General features: G+C 53.4%; 1 protein-coding gene across 1 annotated transcript in view; it reads left to right on the top strand.

Moving 5' to 3' along the window:
• The window catches only part of LOC132816253 (tonsoku-like protein), a 148,563-nt gene that overhangs the window by 84,370 nt on the left and 46,219 nt on the right, over positions 1 to 17,974 (top strand). The window contains exons 9-12 of the mRNA XM_060825749.1: positions 925 to 1,070; positions 3,117 to 3,269; positions 5,010 to 5,135; positions 12,743 to 12,905. Coding sequence (XP_060681732.1) covers positions 925 to 1,070; positions 3,117 to 3,269; positions 5,010 to 5,135; positions 12,743 to 12,905 — 588 coding nt within the window. The remainder of the gene's footprint in view (positions 1 to 924; positions 1,071 to 3,116; positions 3,270 to 5,009; positions 5,136 to 12,742; positions 12,906 to 17,974) is intronic.

The raw sequence follows: 17,974 nt of genomic DNA, 5'->3' as shown, positions 1-17,974 counted from the left end.
GCACTGGATACTGCAAAGGCTATGGGCCCCGATAACATCCCGGCAATAGCACTGAAGACTTGTGCTCCAGAACTTGCCGCTCCCCTAGCCAAGCTGTTCCAGTACAGTTACAACACTGGCATCTACCCGACAACGTGGAAACTTGTCCCGGTATGTCCCGTACACAAAGAGCAGGACAAATCCGACCCGGCCAATTCCCATCAGTCTCCTCTCGATCCTCAGTAAAGTGATGGACGGTGTCAGTAACAGAGCTACCAAGCAGCACCTGCTCAGCAATAACCTGCTCAGTGACGCCCAGTTTGGGTTCCCCCAGGGTCACTCAGCTCCTGACCTCATTCCAGCCTTGGGTCAAACATGGACAAAAGAGCTGGGTTCCAGAGGGAGGGGGGAGGGACAGACCCTGCCATCACGGCTGGATTTGACTGAGTGTGGCATCAAGGAGCCCTGACAAAACTGGAATCAGTGGGTATCAGGGGGCACACTCCACTGGTTAGAGTCAGACCTGACACATGGGAAGATGGTTGTGGTTGTGGAAGGTCAGTCATCCCCGCTCCAGGACATCTCTGCAGGAGTCCCTCAGGGTAGTGTCCTCGGACCAACCATCTTCAGCTGCTCCCAACCCACCTCTGACCTTCTGATGGAGCCAAGTTGATGGGGTGAGGGGTGAGTTCTGGGCCAGTCTTACAGCTTACTGATTCCTGATGTGGAGTGGTCATCTCCTCTGGTCTGTAGGTGAGTGTAACCTGTGCTGCATTGGCCACTGAGACCTACAGCACAGATAAAGACCCTTGGGCCCATCGAGTCTCAGTGGTCAATCAGCCTAAGTATCTTGAGCAGCAGTGTCTGGTGTTACAACCTTTACAGTGAGTGTGTGTGTGTCTGTGTGTGTGTGTCTGTGTGTGTGTGTTTTGTGTCCCTGTGCAGCCATGAAGGGGATAGAGTTACAGGAATCTCTCTCTGTGCTGCCTCCTGATCACCCTCGCGGGACAATGAGGATCTACGAGAAACTCGGGGATCTCTGCTGTAAAGTGACAGGTTACCAGCAAGGCCTGGAGTATTACCAGAAGCAGGTACGCTCACTCACTGCCTCCGGAATGTTCCCTGAGCGGCTGAGGATTTCTGTGATTGCTCGATGATAATGAGCCCTTGTTGTCGGAGGAGGTACTGGTTTAGTAACCCAGAGGTACAGGCCCAGGCTCTGGGACCTGGGTTCGAATCCTGGTTCAGCAGCTGGTGCTGTTTCAGTGAGTCAGTCTGCGATGCAGAGCTGCAATGCTGATCACAAAACCATCAACATTTCACAAATTCCCATGGGGAAAGGGGAAGCTGCCGTCCACTCCCAGGCCTGGTCAACATGGTTTATAGATTGACATCTGGAATGAGCATGTTTTTTAATTCAGTCACAGAATGAGGCAGCATTTATTGCCCATGCCCCAATTACCCAGAGGGCAGTGAGGCGGGGGTTGGAGGAGATGGGATGGAAGGGTTCCCTTTGGTGGAGGGGATGGGTGACCAGGGATTAAGGGAAACAGCTGGGGATACTGTTGTGGGGAGAATACGGGGAACCACCAGGAGATGGAGGCAGCTCTTCAAGAAGTCGGACTTTTATTTGCAAACAAAACACTGACACTGAGAAAGCAGATTCTCAAATGTCCCCGAACCTCTGTGGGTTTTTATTTTTTTTTATCATGTTTCTGTTCACTGATCAGTATGTCCAACTATATTAATCAAAGTACCTCACTGTAGCTACACAATAAACCAGTGATGGTAGTTCCCATTATCTCTGTAGTTGTACATTCTACCTAATGTCACGCTTAGATATTTATTGCTAACTCTGCTACAGTGATCTTCCATTCCAGACTAACCTGTCATGATAGACATTTAGCTATTCCATCTGTTACAATAGTCTCCTGTCTCAAGCTGACTCTACTAACTATTAATGAGATATTTTAATGTTGTGTCCCAAATATTTACGGTCCCAATCCTGTCATCATAACACTTCACAGAGAAACTTGCTCTATTACTTGTGTTATCTCATCTGGCCGTAGTGACCTCTCAGCTTTAACCTTACCCTGCTAATTGGTGTAGGAGTGTCCCACCCTCCCTCCCACTGACCACAGGGTCCCAGTGGGCTTCATGCTTGAACCCTTCCCACGCTTTCCTGTTCTTTATTCTCCATAGTTCACAGGAAATGTGATGGAGGAAAGGCTGCAAGGAATTTAACTCTCAGTGCCTGGGAGGGTGGGAGAGGCAGAAAACCTCGTTACACTGAAGGCAGACATAGATGTAGAAATAGGGGACAGCACGGTGGCTCAGTGGTTAGCGTTGCTGCCTCACAGCGCCAGGGACCCAGGTTCGATTCCCACCTTGGGCAACTCTCTGTGTGGAGTTTGCACGTTCTCCCTGTGTCTGTGTGGGCTTCCTCCCACAGTCCAAAAAATGTGCAGGTCAGGTGAATTGGCCATGCTAAATTGCCCCTAGTGTTAGGTGAAGGGGTAAATATAGGGGAATGGGTCTGGGTGAGTTGCTCTTCGGAGGGTCAGTGTGTATCTTGTTGGGCCGAAGGGCCTGTTTCCACACTGTAGGGAATCTAATCTAAACACTTGGCTAAGTGCCAGAGAATGGTTACGTAGCTGGTTTTGACCAGCACGGAGCCAGTGGGCTGAAGCAGCTGTTTCTGTGCTGTAGATGTCTCTAACTCTGTGCCCCTTGTTTTAGTAACTGAGTATATGGGCGGCACGGTGGCACATGGGCGGCACGGTGGCACAGTGGTTAGCACTGCTGCCTCACAGCGCCTGAGACCCGGGTTCAGTTCCCGACTCAGGCGACTGACTGTGTGGAGTTTGCACGTTCTCCCCGTGTCTGCGTGGGTTTCCTCCGGGTGCTCCGGTTTCCTCCCACAGTCCAAAGATGTGCGGATCAGGTGAGTTGGCCATGCTAAATTGCCCGTAGTGTTAGGTAAAAGGGGTAAATGTAGGGGTATGGGTGGGTTACGCTTCGGCGGGTCAGTGTGGACTTGTTGGGCCGAAGGGCCTGTTTCCACACTGTAAATAATCTAATCTAAAAATAATCTAATCTATTCTCACTCTGATCTCCTGTTTATCTGCCGATTGTAGCTGGCGTGTGCAGAGACCCTGAAACTGCCTGATGAGGAACGGGCAATGATTTACTTCTCCTTAGGCAGTACCTACTTTGACCTGAAGGATTATAAACAGGCCATCAGTTACTATGAAACAGAACTGATCTTTCAGAACGACCGCCCTCGAGAGGTAGGTGAACGGATTTCGCTGATTCATAGAAACATAGAAAAATACAGCGCAGTACAGGCCCTTCGGCCCTCGATGTTGCGCCAATCCAAGCCCACCTAACCTACACTAGCCCACTATCCTCCATGTGCCTATCCAATGCCCGTTTAAATGACCATAAAGAGGGAGAGTCCACCACTGTTATTGGCAGGGCATTCATGAACTCACAACCCACTGAGTAAAGAATCTACCCCTAACATCTGTCCTATACCTACCACCCCTTAATTTAAAGCTATGCGCCCTCGTAATATCTGACTCCATACGTGGATTCCTGGCCTCTCTGCTTTGGGACCCTCTGCTAACTCATCAACACACCCTCTCTTCACTGACGGCGCTGACACCTCCACCCTCCCCACAGCCTTTCTAAACCAGCCAGCAATACTGAGAATCTATCCACCAGTGTAACACCTTTCCTTATGAAGGAAGGTGACATTACAGGCCAGGCTGCTCCTCATCTGTCTTTGGGAAAGTGCTTCCGTCTATTTTAAGGATATAACAGCCAAACATTTTGAAATATATAATATGATCAGGCGGAGTCAGAGTCATGGCTTCATGGAGAGGGGGAAGTACGACTGACAAATTTATTAGCATTCTTTGATAAATAAAGATAAATAAAGGGAAAACAGTGAATGTGATGTATGTAGATTTTCACAAGGTGTTTAATAAGGTATCATGCATTGGGCTGTTATAACAGGAGAGCCCATAGTCAGAAACAGAACTTGTCGGAAGCGCAGGACTCTGACTTCGCTCCACAGATGCTGCTAGACCTGCCGGGTTTTTCCAGCAATTCCTATTTTTGTTTCCGATTTATAGCACCTAGAGCCCATGGTGCTGGGGGCAGAGAATGGAGAGAAGATTGGCTGTCTAATAGAAAACTGAGAGTTGGGATACCAGAGGACAGCAACCAGTAACTAGTGGTGTGCCCCGGGGATCAGGGAGCATGGAACGGTACAGCACAGGAACAAGCCCTTCGGCCCATGATGCTGTGCTGAACGTGATACCAAATTGAACTGATCCCTTCTGCTTGCCCCTGCTCTGTATCCCTTCATCCTTTGCATATTCATGAGCTTATCTAAAACTCCCTTAAACAGCCCTATTGTACCTGCCCCCACCACCAGCCCAGGCAGCGTGCACCACACTCTAACCACTCTCTTTGTAAAAAACCTGCCCCTCACATCCACCTTTGAACTTTCCCCCTCTCGCCTCAAATGCGGGCTGCCTTAGTATTAGACATTTCAACTCTGGGAAAGAGATTCGGACCATCAACCCTACCGACACGTCGCATCTATTCAGGCTGACTTCGACAGGTTAGTGACTGAGGGAGAGATGGGCAGTGAGGGGGGTGTAAATGTGGGTGGGGGGTTACAGGGATAGGTTGGCAGGGGGGTGGGGTTGTGGGTGGGATGCCCTTTGGTGAGTTGGTGAAGACCCGAATGGCCTCTCGCCACATTGTAAGGATTAGGGTCATAATCGGGTCAGCCATTGTGTCACCAAACAGCACAGCAGACAGGAGGGCTGAATGGCCATTTCCTGTCTACACTGGGATATGGCACAGCCTGTATCACCGGGGCAGAAACTCTGAGGGACCCCCCATCTATCATCACCACCTCCACCTCCACCAATCAGATGGCGCAGTGTTTGTGGACAGGGAGGGCGGCTACACCAATTCAGGAGCTGCTGACAAATCCCTCCATTTCCCTGCAGAAGTGCAAGACATGGCTCCACCTGGCAGCGGCCAAGGGAATGGATGGTGCTGGGAGCACTGAGGTCAATCGCTGCTATCAGAATGCACTACAACTCGCTAAGGAGAGCAACGATTCCAGACTCCAGGTACAGTGACCTCTGACCCACCCTAAGGGGCGGGGGTTACAGTGACCTCTGACCCACCCTGAGGAGTGTAGGTTACAGTGACCCCTGACCCACCCTGAGGGGCAGGGGTTACAGTGACCTCTGACCCACCCTGAGGAGTGTAGGTTACAGTGACCCCTGACCCACCCTGAGGGGCTTGGGTTACAGTGACCTCTGACCCACCCTGAGGAGCAGGGGTTACAGTGACCTCAGACCCACCCTGAGGGGTGTGGGTTACAGTGACCTCTGACCCACCCTGAGGGGTGTGGGTTACAGTGACCCCTGACCCACCCTGAGGGGTGTGGATTACAGTGACCCCGATCCACCCTGAGGAGTGTGGGTTACAGTGACCCCTGACCCACCCTGAGGAGCAGGGGTTACAGTGACCTCTGACCCACCCTGAGGGGTGTGGGTTACAGTGACCTCTGACCCACCCTCAGGGGTGTGGGTTACAGTGACCCCTGACCCATCCTGAGGGGTGTGGATTACAGTGACCCCGATCCACCCTGAGGAGTGTGGGTTACAGTGACCCTTGACCCACCCTGAGGGGCTTGGGTTACAATGACCTCTGACCCACCCTGAGGGGTGAGGGTTACAGTGACCCCTGACCCACCCTGAGGGGCTTGGGTTACAGTGACCTCTGACCCACCCTGAGGGGAGTGGGTTACAGTGACCCCTGACCCACCCTGAGGGGCTTGGGTTACAGTGAATTCTGACCCACCCTGAGGGGTGTGGGTTACAGTGACCCCTGACCCACCCTCAGGGGTGAGGGTTATAGTGACCCCGATCCACCCTAAGGGGTGTGGGTTACAGTGATCCCAGACCCACCCTGAATGGTGTGGGTTACATTGGCCCCTGACCCATCCCTGAGGGATGTGAGTTACAGTGACCTCTGACCCACCCTGAGGGGCTTGGGTTACAGTAACCTCTGACCCACCCTGAGGGGGCGTGAGTTACAGTGACCTCTGACCCACCGAGGGACAGGGGTTACAGTGACCTCTGACCCACCGAGGGGCAGGGGTTACAGTGACCTCTGACCCACCCTGAGGAGCAGGGGTTACAGTTATCCCAGACCCACCCTCAGGGGCGAGGGTTACAGTGACCCCTTGCCAACCCTGAGCGGTGTGGGCTAGTGACCCCTGACTCACCCTGAGGGGCATGGGCTACTGTGACCCCTGGCCCACCCTGAGAGGTGAGGGGTCATTTTGGGGTACAATGCTGTGGTCTACATGTGACTCCAGACCCACAGCAATACAGCTGACTCTCAACTGCCCCCTGGGTAATATGGGCTGGGCAATAAATGTGTGTGTGTGTGTGTCTGACACGCCTCTCTGTACCAGAGAGAGGCACTGAGGGGGTGGGCCGGGGCTGATTTCCTGCCACCAGTAACACAGTCTGGAATAATTATCACCCAACACCCTCCAGCCCTGTTCTCTATTCCCTAACCAGCATGGCCAGGGATGTCTGGGGCAGGTGGGAGTTGAACCTGGGGTTCTCTGGCTCAGAGATGAGGACGTTACCACTGCACCACAAGGACCATCCGTTCAGCTGCGTGTCAGCGTTGGGGTATCCCTCAGTCTCACACACAAAGTGACCCACTGCCCATTTCCAGCTCTTCACCAGATCTTTAAAACTCAATTAATGGACTCCCCAACAATCCTGGGATTTACTCAAACTTCCTATCCAATCCCCTCTTCAAATTTCATATTGACCCCTAATTCCATTGCCCATTTCTGTCAGCACATTCCAGATCCCCGCAGACCAGAGGAGAGACTTGGTGGTATTGTCAATGAGCTAGGAATCGAGGAACTCGGGTAAATGCTCTGGGTTCCTGGCTTTGAATCCCACCATGGATTCAGTAAAAATCTGGAATTACAGGTCTAACGATGACCATGAATCCGTTAGGAGAAAGTGAGGACTGCAGATGCTGGAGATCGGAGCTGAAAAAGGTGTTGCTGGAAAAGCGCAGCAGGTCAGGCAGCATCCAAGGAGCAGGAGAATCCATCGCCGTTTGTCAGAACCCCCATCTGATTCACTAATGTCCTTTAGGGAAGGAATCTGCCATCCTCACCTGGTCTGGCCTACATGTGACTCCAGACCCACAGCAACGTTGGTGACTCCTAACTGCCCCCTGGGCAATTAGAGAGGGGCAATAGATGCTGACCTCGCCAGTGACACCCTCACCCTGTGAATGAATTAAGAAGTCGCCCGCTGTTTTTCCATCTCCCTGCTTAGACATCTGTTCCTCTACCTCCTGCTGGCTATTGGTGTTAATGTAATTATTATAATTTTACGAAACTCCGTTATTCAGGGACAGTCCCATTCGATTGAAAAATAGCAAATGAAACTCTTTCATTCAGAAAGGGAGACAGAAAGCAGGAACCTACAGGCCAGTTAGCTCAGCATCTCTCAGAGGGGAATGTTAGGAGCTGTTATCAGAGACATAGTAACGGGGTTAAAAATGTGGTGCTGGAAAAGCGCAGCAGGTCAGGCAGCATCCAAGGAGCAGGAGAATCGATGTTTCGGGCATGAGCCCAAATTCAGGAATCCCCGAAATGTCGAATCTCCTGCTCCTTGGATGCTGCCTGACCTGCTGCGCTTTTCCAGCAACATATTTTCAGCTCTGATCTCTAGCATCTGCAGACCTCACTTTCACACAGTCACAGGGGACCGGATATGCCCAGGGTAACCAGACATGGTTTTGTCAAAGGGAATCATTAGTTGGAGCCCATCGCGGAGCTAATGTGGGGTGTTTCTCTGAATGTCGCAGAGGTGGCTGGTGTGTGGTGTTCTGACCTGCAGTGTTCCTCGGCACAGGGCAATGTGGGGTTTTTTTGGAGGATTGTGAAGCGTTTTGCTGCGATGTTTCTGTGTTACTTTTGCTGCTGGTTACAGCAGGACGTCAGATGGATGTTTTCAGGGCTGTGTCGTGTGTGTCCATTGTATAACGATGAAGTTTAAAAAGAGGGGGAACTTGGGATGGAGTGAGGATGTTGGGGGGGAGTGAGGGTGTTGGGGGGATAGAGGGTGTTGGGGGGGAGTGAGGGTGTGGGGGGATAGAGGGTGTTGGGGGGGAGTGAGGGTGTGGGGGGATAGAGGGTGTTTGGGGGGGAGTGAGGGTGTGGGGGGATAGAGGGTGAGAGGGGAGTGAGGGTGAGAGGGGAGTGAGGGTGAGAGGGGAGTGAGGGTGTGGGGGAATGAGGGTGTGGGGGAATGAGAGTGAGAGGGGAGTGAGAGTGTGGGGGGGAGTAAGGGTGTGGGGGGGAGTGAGGGTGTGGGGGGAGTGAGGGTGAGAGGGGAGTGGGTGTGAAGGGGGAGTGAGGGTGTGGGGGGGAGTGAGGGTGTGGGGGAATGAGGGTGTGGGGGGAGTGAGTTTGATGGGGGAGGGAGTGAGTATGGGGGGAGTGAGTGTGAGGGGGAGTGAGGGTGTGGGGGGAGTGGGTTTGAGGGGGGAGTGAGTGTGGGGAGAGTGAGTGAGTATGTGGGGGGAGTGAGGGGGGAGTGAGGGTGGGGAGGGAGTGAATGTGGGGGAGTGAGGGTGAGGGGGGAGTGAGGGTGAGGGGGAGTGAGGGTGAGGGGAGAGTGAGTTTGAGGGGGAGTGAGGGTGAGGGGGAGTGAGTTTGAGGGGGTGTGTGTGAGGGGGGAGTGAGTTTGAGGGGGGTGTGTGAGGGGGGACTGAATGTGAGGGGGATGTGAGTGTGGTGGGAGTGAGTCTGAGGGGCAGGTGAGTGTGAGGGTGTAATGAGTGTGAGGGGGGAGTGAGTAAGAGGGGGGATTGAGTGTGAGGTGGAGTGAGTGTGAGGGAGTAGTGAGTGTGTGGGGAGTGAGTGTGAGGGGGTAGTGTGAGTGGGGGGGTGAGTGGGAGGGGGAATGAGTGTGTGGGGAGTGAGTGTAAGGGGAGTAAGTGAGGGGGGAGTGAGTGTGGGGATTTAGTGTGTGGGGGGAGTGAGTGTGGGGGTTAGTGAGTGTGAAGGGGGATGTGAGTGTGAGGGGGATGTGAGTGTGAGGGGGATGTGAGTGTGGTGGGAGTGAGTGTGTGGGGGGAGTGAGTGTGTGGGGGGAGTGAGTGTGTGGGGGGAGTGAGTGTGTGGGGGGAGTGAGTGTGGGGGGAGTGAGTGTGGGGGTTAGTGAGTGTGAAGGGGGATGTGAGTGTGTGGGGGGAGTGAGTGTGGGGGTTAGTGAGTGTGAAGGGGATGTGAGTGTGAGGGGGGAGTGAGTGTGAAGGGGGATGTGAGTGTGAGGGGGGAGTGAGTGTGAGGGGGGAGTGAGTGTGGGGAGTGAGTGTGAGGGGGGAGTGAGTGTGGGGGTTAGTGAGTGTGAGGGGGATGTGAGTGTGAGGGGGTAGTGAGTGTGGGGAGTGAGTGTGTGGGGGGAGTGAGTGTGTGGGGGGAGTGAGTGTGTGGGGGGAGTGAGTGTGGGGGGAGTGAGTGTGGGGGTTAGTGAGTGTGAAGGGGGATGTGAGTGTGTGGGGGGAGTGAGTGTGGGGGTTAGTGAGTGTGAAGGGGATGTGAGTGTGAGGGGGGAGTGAGTGTGAAGGGGGATGTGAGTGTGAGGGGGGAGTGAGTGTGAGGGGGGAGTGAGTGTGGGGAGTGAGTGTGAGGGGGGAGTGAGTGTGGGGGTTAGTGAGTGTGAGGGGGATGTGAGTGTGAGGGGGTAGTGAGTGTGGGGAGTGAGTGTGTGGGGGGAGTGAGTGTGGGGGTTAGTGAGTGTGAAGGGGGATGTGAGTGTGAGGGGAGAGTGAGTGTGAGGGGGGAGTGAGTGTGAGGGGGGAGTGAGTGTGAGGAGTGAGTGTGAGGGGGGAGTGAGTGTGAGGGGGGAGTGAGTGTGAGGGGGGAGTGAGTGTGAGGGGTTAGTGAGTGTGAAGGGGGATGTGAGTGTGAGGGGGGAGTGAGTGTGGGGGTTAGTGAGTGTGAAGGGGGATGTGAGTGTGAAGGGGGATGTGAGTGTGGGGGGGAGTGAGTGTGAGGGGGGAGTGAGTGTGGGGAGTGAGTGTGTAGGGGGAGTGAGTGTGGGGGTTAGTGAGTGTGAAGGGAGATGTGAGTGTGAGGGGGATGTGAGTGTGAGGGGGTAGTGAGTGTGGGGAGTGAGTGTGAGGGGGGAGTGAGTGTGAGGGGGGAGTGAGTGTGAGGGGGGAGTGAGTGTGAGGGGGAGTGAGTGTGGGGAGTGAGTGTGGGGGTTAGTGAGTGTGAGGGGGATGTGAGTGTGAGGGGGTAGTGAGTGTGGGGAGTGAGTGTGTGGGGGGAGTGAGTGTGGGGGTTAGTGAGTGTGAAGGGGGATGTGAGTGTGAGGGGAGAGTGAGTGTGAGGGGGGAGTGAGTGTGAGGGGGAGTGAGTGTGAGGAGTGAGTGTGAGGAGTGAGTGTGAGGGGGGAGTGAGTGTGGGGAGTGAGTGTGAGGGGGGAGTGAGTGTGGGGAGTGAGTGTGAGGGGGGAGTGAGTGTGGGGGTTAGTGAGTGTGAAGGGGGATGTGAGTGTGAGGGGGTAGTGAGTGTGGGGGTTAGTGAGTGTGAAGGGGGATGTGAGTGTGAAGGGGGATGTGAGTGTGAGGGGGGAGTGAGTGTGAGGGGGGAGTGAGTGTGGGGAGTGAGTGTGTAGGGGGAGTGAGTGTGGGGGTTAGTGAGTGTGAAGGGGGATGTGAGTGTGAGGGGGATGTGAGTGTGAGGGGGAAGTGAGTGTGGGGAGTGAGTGTGAGGGGGGAGTGAGTGTGAGGGGGGAGTGAGTGTGAGGGGGGAGTGAGTGTGAGGGGGGAGTGAGTGTGAGGGGGAGTGAGTGTGGGGAGTGAGTGTGGGGGTTAGTGAGTGTGAGGGGGATGTGAGTGTGAGGTGGGAGTGAGTGTGGGGAGTGAGTGTGTGGGGGGAGTGAGTGTGAAGGGGGATGTGAGTGTGAAGGGGGATGTGAGTGTGAAGGGGGATGTGAGTGTGGGGAGTGAGTGTGAGGGGGATGTGAGTGTGAGGGGGGAGTGAGTGTGGGGAGTGAGTGTGTGGGGGGAGTGAGTGTGAAGGGGGATGTGAGTGTGAAGGGGGATGTGAGTGTGAAGGGGGATGTGAGTGTGAGGGGGTAGTGAGTGTGGGGAGTGAGTGTGTGGGGGGAGTGAGTGTGGGTGTTAGTGAGTGTGAAGGGGGATGTGAGTGTGAGGGGGATGTGAGTGTGAGGGGGAGTGAGTGTGAGGGGGGAGTGAGTGTGGGGAGTGAGTGTGAGGGGTGAGTGAGTGTGAGGGGGATGTGAGTGTGAGGGGGGAGTGAGTGTGGGGAGGGAGTGAGTGTGGGGAGGGAGTGAGTGTGGGGAGTGAGTGTGAGGGGGGAGTGAGTGTGGGGGTTAGTGAGTGTGAGGGGGGAGTGAGTGTGGGGAGTGAGTGTGGGGGTTAGTGAGTGTGAGGGGGGAGTGAGTGTGAGGGGGGAGTGAGTGTGAGGGGGGAGTGAGTGTGGGGAGTGAGTGTGAGGGAGATGTGAGTGTGAGGGGGGAGTGAGTGTGGGGAGTGAGTGTGAGGGGGATGTGAGTGTGAGGGGGAGTGAGTGTGGGGGTTAGTGAGTGTGAGGGGGGAGTGAGTGTGGGGGTTAGTGAGTGTGAGGGGGGAGTGAGTGTGGGGGTTAGTGAGTGTGAGGGGGGAGTGTGTGGGGGGAGTGAGTGTGGGGGTTAGTGAGTGTGAGGGGGGAGTGAGTGTGGGGAGTGAGTGTGTGGGGGGAGTGAGTGTGGGGGTTAGTGAGTGTGAAGGGGGATGTGAGTGTGAGGGGGGAGTGAGTGTGGGGAGTGAGTGTGAGGGGGGAGTGAGTGTGGGGGTTAGTGAGTGTGAAGGGGGATGTGAGTGTGAGGGGGGAGTGAGTGTGGGGAGTGAGTGTGGGGAGTGAGTGTGAGGGGGGAGTGAGTGTGAGGGGGGAGTGAGTGTGAGGGGGTGACGGTGGGGAGTGTCTGTCCAGGTGAATGATGTTGAGCAGCCCGGAGTCTCCCTGATATCCCACTCCCTCTCTCACTCAGTCCGGGCCAGCTCCGTTTATCCCGTCAAACACAACACAGAGTCTCAATCCTCACTGCCAACCTCCCGGGAACGCCGGGATGGTCACTCCCCGGGAACGCTGGGATGGTCACTCCCCGGGTCGCAGGGATGGTCACTCCCCGGGAACGCAGGGATGGTCACTCCCCGGGTCGCAGGGATGGTCACTCCCCGGGAAACCGGGATGGTCACTCCCTGGGATGGTCACTCCCCGGGAACGCCAGATGGTCACTCCCTGGGAACGCCAGGATGGTCACTCCCTGGGAACGCCGGGATGGTCACTCCCCGGGTCGCAGGGATGGTCACTCCCTGGGAAACCGAGATGGTCACTCCCTGGGATGGTCACTCCCCGGGAACGCCAGATGGTCACTCCCTGGGAACGCCAGGATGGTCACTCCCCGGGTCGCAGGGATGGTCACTCCCTGGGAACGCCAGAATGGTCACTCCCTGGGAATGCCAGAATGGTCACTCACCGGGAATGCCATGTGGGTCACTCCCTGGGAATGCTGGGATGTCACTCTTCTGGAATTCCCTGTGGGTGACTCCCTGGGAATGCCAGGATGTTTTGGAGGAGTTGCTCCTTGACCTGATCTTCATTCTGCAGAGGAAGGTGCTGAGGGAACAGGCTCGGAGCGATGGGAAATCCTGCAGCTCCTCGGAACAGGATGGGAATGATGGAACAACAAGTGACAGCAGCAGCCAGGAGACACCAGAGAGAGAGGATCCAGAAATCCCAGGACCGAGTGATCCAGAACTCCAGAAAACCAGTAGGTGCAGGAAACCCGGGACCAGAGTGTGTTAGGAGAGAGAGAGAGTGAGAGAGAGAGAGACAGAGACAGAGAGTGAGACAGAGAGAAAGTGAGACAGTGAGAGCGAGAGAGTGACAGTGACGGTGAGAGAGAGTGAGAGAGAGAGTGACAGTGAGAGAGAGTGAGACATTGAGAGAGAGAGAGAGACAGTGACGCTGAGAGAGAGAGTGAGACAGTGAGAGAGAGAGAGTGACAGTGACGGTGAAAGAGAGAGTGACAGTGACGGTGAGAGAGAGTGAGAGAGTGAAAGTGAGAGAGTGAGTGTGACAGTGAGAGAGTGGGAGAGAGAGAGAGAGTGTGACAGTGCGAGAGAGTGAGACAGTGAGAGGGAGAGTGACCGTGACGGAGTGAGAGAGAGAGTGACAGTGAGAGAGAGAGTGACAGTGAGAGAGAGAAAGTGACAGTGACAGTGTGAGAGAGAGAGAGAGTGACAGTGACGGTGAGAGAGAGTGAGACAGTGAGAGAGTGACGGTGAGAGAGAGTGAGACAGTGAGATAGAGAGAGAGTGACAGTGATGGTGAAAGAGAGAGTGAGACAGTGAGAGAGAGAGAGAGAGACAGTGACAGTGACGGTGAAAGAGAGAGTGAGAGAGAGAGTGACAGTGACGGTGAGAGAGAGTGAGAGAGAGAGAGTGTGACAGAGAGAGAGAGAGAGACAGACAGACAGTGTGACAGTGCGAGAGAGAGTGACAGTGACAGTGAGAGAGAGAGTGACAGTGACGGTGAGAGAGACAGTGAGAGAGAGAGTGACAGTGAGAGAGTGAGACAGTGAGAGAGAGTGAGAGAGAGAGAGAATGACAGTGAGACAGTGAGTGTGACATTGAGAAAGAGGGGGACAGTGAGAGAGACAGAGTGAGATAGTGAGAGAGGGAGAGTGAGGTAGTGTGACAGTGACAGTGAGAGAGAGAGTGAGACAGTGAGAAAGAGAGAGAGAGAGTGACAGTGAGAGAGAGAGTGAGACAGTGAGAGAGAGAGTGACAGTGAGAGAGTGAGACAGTGAGAGAGAGAGAGTGACAGTGACAGTGAGAGAGAGAGTGCGACAGTGAGAGAGAATGAGAGTGACAGTGAGAGAGAGAGTGAGACAGTGTGAGAGAGAGAGAGAGAGAGAGAGTGACAGTGAGAGAGAGAGTGCGACAGTGAGAGAGAATGAGAGAGTGACGATGAGAGAGAGTGAGACAGTGAGATAGAGAGAGTGTGACAGTGACAGTGAAAGAGAGAGTGAGACAGTGAGAGAGAGGGAGAAAGTCTGGTTGAAGATTTGTAGCTCGGGTGTCCGTTGTTGTGGTTCTGCTCGCCGAGCTGGAAGTTTTTGCTGCAAACGTTTCGTTCCCTGGCTAGGGAACATCATCAGTGCTATTGGAGCCTCCTGTGAAGCGCTGCTTTGATGTTTCTTCCGGTATTTATAGTGGTTTGTTCTTGCCGCTTCCGGGTGTCAGTTTCAGCTGCAGTGATTTGTATGTGGGGTCCAGGTCGATGTGTCTGTTAATGGAGTTTGTGGATGAATGCCATGCCTCTAGGAATTCCCTGGCTGTTCTCTGTCTGGCTTGTCCTATGATGGTAGCGTTTTCCCAGTCAAATTCATGTTCCTGGTTGTCTGAGTGTATGGCTACTAGGGATAGCTGGTCGTGTCGTTTTGTGGCTAGCTGATGTTCATGGATGCGGATTGTTAGCTGTCTTCCTGTTTGTCCTATATAGTGTTTTGTGCAGTCCTTGCATGGTATTTTTTTTTGTACGAAATACCATGCAAGGACTGCACAAAACACTATATAGGACAAACAGGAAGACAGCTAACAATCCGCATCCATGAACATCAGCTAGCCACAAAACGACACGACCAGCTATCCCTAGTAGCCATACACTCAGACAACCAGGAACATGAATTTGACTGGGAAAACACTACCATCATAGGACAAGCCAGACAGAGAACAGCCAGGGAATTCCTAGAGGCATGGCATTCATCCACAAACTCCATTAACAGTCACATTGACCTGGACACCATATACAAACCACTACAGCTGAAACTGACACCTGGAAACGGCAAGAACATCCATCAACAGACACATCGACCTGGACCCCACATACAAATCACTGCAGCTGAAACTGACACCCAGAAGCGGCAAGAATAAACCAATATAAATACCGGAAGAAACATCACAGCAGCGCTTCACAGGAGGCTCCAATAGCACTGATGATGTTCCCTAGCCAGGGAACGAAACGTTTGCAGCAAAAACTTCCAGCTCGGCGAACAGAACCACAACAGAGAGGGAGAGAGTGACAGTGACAGTGAGAGAGAGAGTGACAGTGAGAGAGAAGGAGAGAGTGACAGTGATGGTGAGAGAGAGTGAGAGAGTGACAGTGAGAGAGAGAGTGACAGTGAGAGAGTGAGACAGTGTGAGAGAGAGAGAGAGAGACAGTGACAGTGAGAGAGTGACAGTGACGATGAGAGAGAGAGTGAGACAGTGAGAGTGAGACAGTGAGAGTGAGACAGTGAGAGTGAGACAGAGAGAGAGAGAGAGTGTGTGACAGTGACGGTGAGAGAGAGTGAGACAGTGAGAGAGTGACAGTGAGTGTGTGACAGTGAGAAAGAGGGGGACAGTGAGAGAGACAAAGTGAGATAGCGAGAGAGAGAGTGAGGTAGTGAGACAGAGAGATTGGCAATGAGAGAGAGAGAGAGTGACAGTGAGAGACAATGAGATAGAATGAGTCAGAGAAAGAGTGACAGTGTGAGAGAGAGAGAGAGACAGTGAGCAAGAGCTAGAGAGCAAGCGAGAGAGTGTGACTGCAAGGGAGGGGGAGCCAGACAGAGAGAGAGAGAGCGAGAGAGACAGTCCAGCACCAGAATAGGCCCTTCGACCCATCAAGCCTGTGACAATACCAGATACCTTCCTAAAGGAGAAGCCCTTTGCCTTTCTGTGGTCCATATCCCTGTATTCCCTGGCTATTCACGTCTCTGTCAAGAAGCCTCGTAAACATTGCTATCATACCTGCTGTCAGCACCACCTCCGGGAACACATTCCTGGCCCTCACCACCCTCGGTCTAAAACAACCTGCCCCTCCCATAAACGTACCCCGTTTTAGATAACTTACAGTAGGGGGAACAGGCCCTTCAGCCCAACAAGTCCACACTGACCCTCCGAAGAGCAACCCACCCAGACCCATTCCCCTACATTTACCCCTTCACCTAACACTAAGGACAATTTAGCATGGCCAATTCACCTGACCTGCACATCTTTGGACTGTGGGAGGAAACCCACACAGACACGGGGAGAATGTGCAAACTCCACACAGAGAGTTGCCTGAGGCGGGAATTAAACCCGGGTCCCTGGCGCTGTGAGGCAGCAATGCTAACCACTGTGCCACCGTGCCACTTTACCTTGTCCCCTAGTCATTGACCCCTCGACCTTGGGAAGAAGACTCTGGCTGTCCATCCTGTGATGTGGTGGAGTTGGTGTTGGACTGAGCTGGACATACAGCACCAGGCTAGAGTATCCTATCCACGCCTTCCATAGTTTTGTAATCTTCTACCAAGTCGCCTTCAACCTCCAACATTCAAGTGAAAACAAACAGAATTTGTTAATCTCCCCTCATAGCTCATCCCTCCAAACCAAACAACATCCGGTAAACTCTTCCTGCACTCCCTCCAAAGCCTCCACATCCTTCTGGTAGCGTGGTGACCAGAACTGGACACAGTATTCCAAATGTGGATGCTCTGTAGAGGGCCGGGATGGACTCAATGGGTGGAATGGCCTGCCTCCACATTGTAGTGATTATATGATTCTATAAAGTCTGATACAGCTGCAACATTGACTTGCCAATGTTTATACTCAGTGCCCTGACTAATGAAGGTAAGTAGGCCATATTCCATCTTGACCACCTACCACTTAATTCCTGATGAAGGGCCTAGTCATAGAGATGTACAGCACGGAAACAGACCCTTCGGTCCAACCCGTCCATGCCGACCAGATATCCACCTGCCGACCATGCCCACCTGCCAACACCCGGCCCATATCCCGCCAAACCCTTCCTATTCATATACCTGACATATGGTTCCTTCTTTTTCTTAACCAAACCCTCAATTTCTTTAGTCATCCAGCATTCCCTATACCTACCAGCCTTCCCTTTCACCCTGACAGGGATATACTTTCTCTGGATTCTTGTTATCTCATTTCTGAAGGCTTCCCATTTTCCAGCCATTCCCTTTACCTGCGAACATCTTTCCCCAATCAACTTTTGAAGGTTCTTGCCTAATACCGTCAAAATTGGCCTTTCTCCAATTTAGAACTTCAACTTTTAGATCTGGTCTGCCCTTTTCCATCACTATTTTAAATCTAATAGAATTATGGTCGCTGGCCCCAAAGTGCTCCCCCACTGACACCTCAGTCACCTGCCCTGCCTTATTTCCCAAGAGTAGGTCAAGGTTCGTACCTTCTCTACTAGGTATATCCATCACCGTTCCCTCATCAATCAGTTTTGTCACTTCCTGAAAAACCTCCATCAGGTTTGGGAGCGGCGCCTTCTCTGCACAGAGCCATGCTGTCTAACGCACCTCAGTCTGTGATGCTCCAAATGTGAGCAAATTCTGTCGCTGAGAATCTTCTCCAGTAATTTCCGTCCTACTGACACAAAGCTCACCCCCAGCCTGCAATCTCCCAGACTAGCCCAGTCGTTCTTCTCAATCAGAGGAACAGCGCTGGCTACTCTCCAATCCTCTGGCACCTCTCTTGAGATTAAGACAAAGATTTCTTCTACGGCCCCAGAAATTCCCTCACCAGCCTCCGTCAGCATTCTGGGAGAGATCCCACCATGTCCTGGGGACCTTTCTATCTTCAATGCTTTTCTTAACACCCAACACCACCTCCTTTCTTTATATTGACAGAATGTCAACATCGCCCTCCTGAGACTCGCCCTGTCTTCATCCGAGTGAGTTTTGAGTAGATTTGTAGCTCAGGTTGGGGTTTTGGATGTAGGTTTGCTCACTGAGCTGGAAGGTTCATTTCCAGACGTTTCGTTCCTTTCAGCTCAGCAAGC

The sequence above is a fragment of the Hemiscyllium ocellatum genome, chromosome 5 (assembly GCF_020745735.1).
Source record: "Hemiscyllium ocellatum isolate sHemOce1 chromosome 5, sHemOce1.pat.X.cur, whole genome shotgun sequence".
NCBI lineage: Eukaryota > Metazoa > Chordata > Chondrichthyes > Orectolobiformes > Hemiscylliidae > Hemiscyllium > Hemiscyllium ocellatum.
The sequence above is the reverse complement of the archived record's forward strand: the minus strand, read 5'-3'. Positions and strand labels throughout refer to the sequence as shown.